The sequence below is a fragment of the Coregonus lavaretus genome (genome assembly GCF_964263955.1).
Source record: "Coregonus lavaretus genome assembly, contig: HAP1_SCAFFOLD_2088, whole genome shotgun sequence".
Lineage (NCBI taxonomy): Eukaryota > Metazoa > Chordata > Actinopteri > Salmoniformes > Salmonidae > Coregonus > Coregonus lavaretus.
Genome location: NW_028160602.1, coordinates 60,001 through 62,231, shown reverse-complemented (window position 1 = coordinate 62,231; position 2,231 = coordinate 60,001). Strand labels below are relative to the sequence as shown.

Here is a 2,231-nt window from a genome sequence, read left to right as displayed (position 1 = left end):
AGAGGATTCTAATGTCCCGTCCACTTTTAGCGCACAGAGGGAGGCCTATATCTGACAGTGGCAAAGTGTAAGAACGTTATTATTTTGGGTCAAGCAATAGTGGAATTTGGACAACATAAAGCCACCACGAGTCGGTAGACGTGGCTCGAAAAGAGGGGGACAGCGCGCACACACACACACACAGTCCAAAATGGGAGCCCTATGTCTGACGGTGCCAAAGTGGGCAATTTTATCACCAGCATTATTTGGCACAACAATCGTGCCATTTGGACACCTATTAAAGCCCCCCTTTTGAAACACACAATTCCCCATCGGTCACAGAGCATAGACTATAGAGAGGAGGGAGGGAGGGAGGGAGGGAGGGAGGGAGGGAGGGAGGGAGGGAGGGAGGGAGCAAGCAGGGGAGTGTCTACGGCCGCTGACTTTGCTTAGCTTCCTCTTCATAAGACGGGTAAGCGCCCTTCACCCCCTCATTCGTTTCTGAGAAGCAACGAGACATCATCATGCCCGAGCCAGCAAAGTCAGCGCCCAAGAAGGGCTCCAAGAAAGCCGTCACCAAGACCGCAGGGAAAGGCGGCAAGAAGCGCAGAAAGTCCAGGAAGGAGAGTTACGCCATCTACGTGTACAAAGTCCTGAAGCAGGTCCACCCCGACACCGGCATCTCCTCCAAGGCCATGGGAATCATGAACTCCTTCGTGAACGACATCTTCGAGCGTATCGCCGGAGAGTCCTCTCGCCTGGCCCACTACAACAAGCGTTCTACCATCACCTCCAGGGAGATCCAGACCGCGGTACGCCTGCTACTCCCCGGTGAACTTGCCAAACACGCCGTGTCCGAGGGCACCAAGGCCGTAACCAAGTACACCAGCTCCAAGTAAACAGCGCATTTGGACTGCTCTACTAACCCAAAGGCTCTTTTAAGAGCCACCCACTCTGTCAGTAAAAAAAGCAATTCCATCGCCACCGAATGAATGCGTAGGTAGGCTGCGTTACATTGTACGACCGCGGTTACATTATATCATTGTTTAATGGGCGCCGCGTGCCGCCTCGGAGAGCTGCTACATTGTATCATTGTTTAATGGGCGGCGCGCGCCTGCTCAGAGAGCGGCTACATTGTATCATTTCCCCTGGCCGTTCCAGCGTAGGGGTTTAGCGCGCCTTTTTTGGTGTCTTTGCGCGCTGAATAGTAACCCATGTTTGTCGGGCTCCATTCCAGGTGAAGGCAATGTAAAATGGCACCATTTGACAAAGGGTGTAAATAAATAAATCAAAAAGGCAGTAAGTTGGGTTTGATTGGAAAGAAATTCCTTTTATCATCTAATGAGCAGATAGTCATTTTGAGTTGACTTCCTGAATCGGTAGGACAAGGATGGAGTGAATGGATGCTCAATCATTGGACTATACCCTAATGATGTGAACGAGAATGATGATGGCAAGAATAAAAAGGTGGTGAATAATATGAATGTATATTATATAGATATATATATATGAACGTAGCCCTTTTGGCCTACAGGTCATTTCCGGTCAAGGTCGCATCATCCATGTAGTCCCCTGTAGCTCAGTTGGTAGAGCACAGCGCTTACAACGCCAGGGTTGCGGGTTTGTTTCCCACGGGGGGCCAGTATGAAAATGTACGCACTCACTTACCTGTAAGTGGCTCTGGATAAGAGCGTCTGCTACATGACTCAAAATGTCCACGTAGTGTATTTTCCTTCCTACTACACTCACGAGGCAACAGGATAAAAGGCAGTGGCTTCCACGTGACAAAGTGGGGATATGAATGTGTCTGTAGGCCAAGTCACAGTATAACACAGTGAAGGAGTTAGTGAGTGTGATAGTCGTTGGAGCAGTAGTGGATTCCAATGAGAGAGAGAGTGAGTGAGAGAGAGAGAGTGTGTGAGTGAGTGAGTGAGAGAGAGACTGAGTGAGTGAGAGAGAGAGAGAGAGTGTGTGAGTGAGTGAGAGAGAGAGAGAGACTGAGAGACTGAGTGAGTGAGAGAGAGAGAGTGAGTGAGAGAGAGACTGAGTGAGTGAGAGAGAGTGTGTGAGTGAGAGAGAGAGTGAGAGAGAGAGAGAGAGAGACTATACAACAGGGAAAAGAAAAGAGGTCGCAATCAGCCTTCTGACCCACATGCACCTGCTGGGACTCTTCTCCCAGTCCAACCACATATGCAGCCCTTGTCCCACTTGGGGAGAGAGAGAGAGAGTGTGAGTGAGAGAGACTGAGTGAG

At 49.9% G+C, this 2,231-nt stretch overlaps 1 protein-coding gene across 1 annotated transcript; it reads left to right on the top strand.

The window, feature by feature from the left end:
- Positions 1-503: 503 nt before the first annotated feature.
- Positions 504-878, top strand: LOC311121639 (histone H2B; the record flags this gene model as incomplete). Its single annotated transcript, XM_084196101.1, has 1 exon — positions 504-878. One exon carries the CDS (start codon positions 504-506, stop codon positions 876-878), a length of 375 nt encoding a protein of 124 aa, XP_084052227.1.
- Positions 879-2,231: the final 1,353 nt, after the last annotated feature.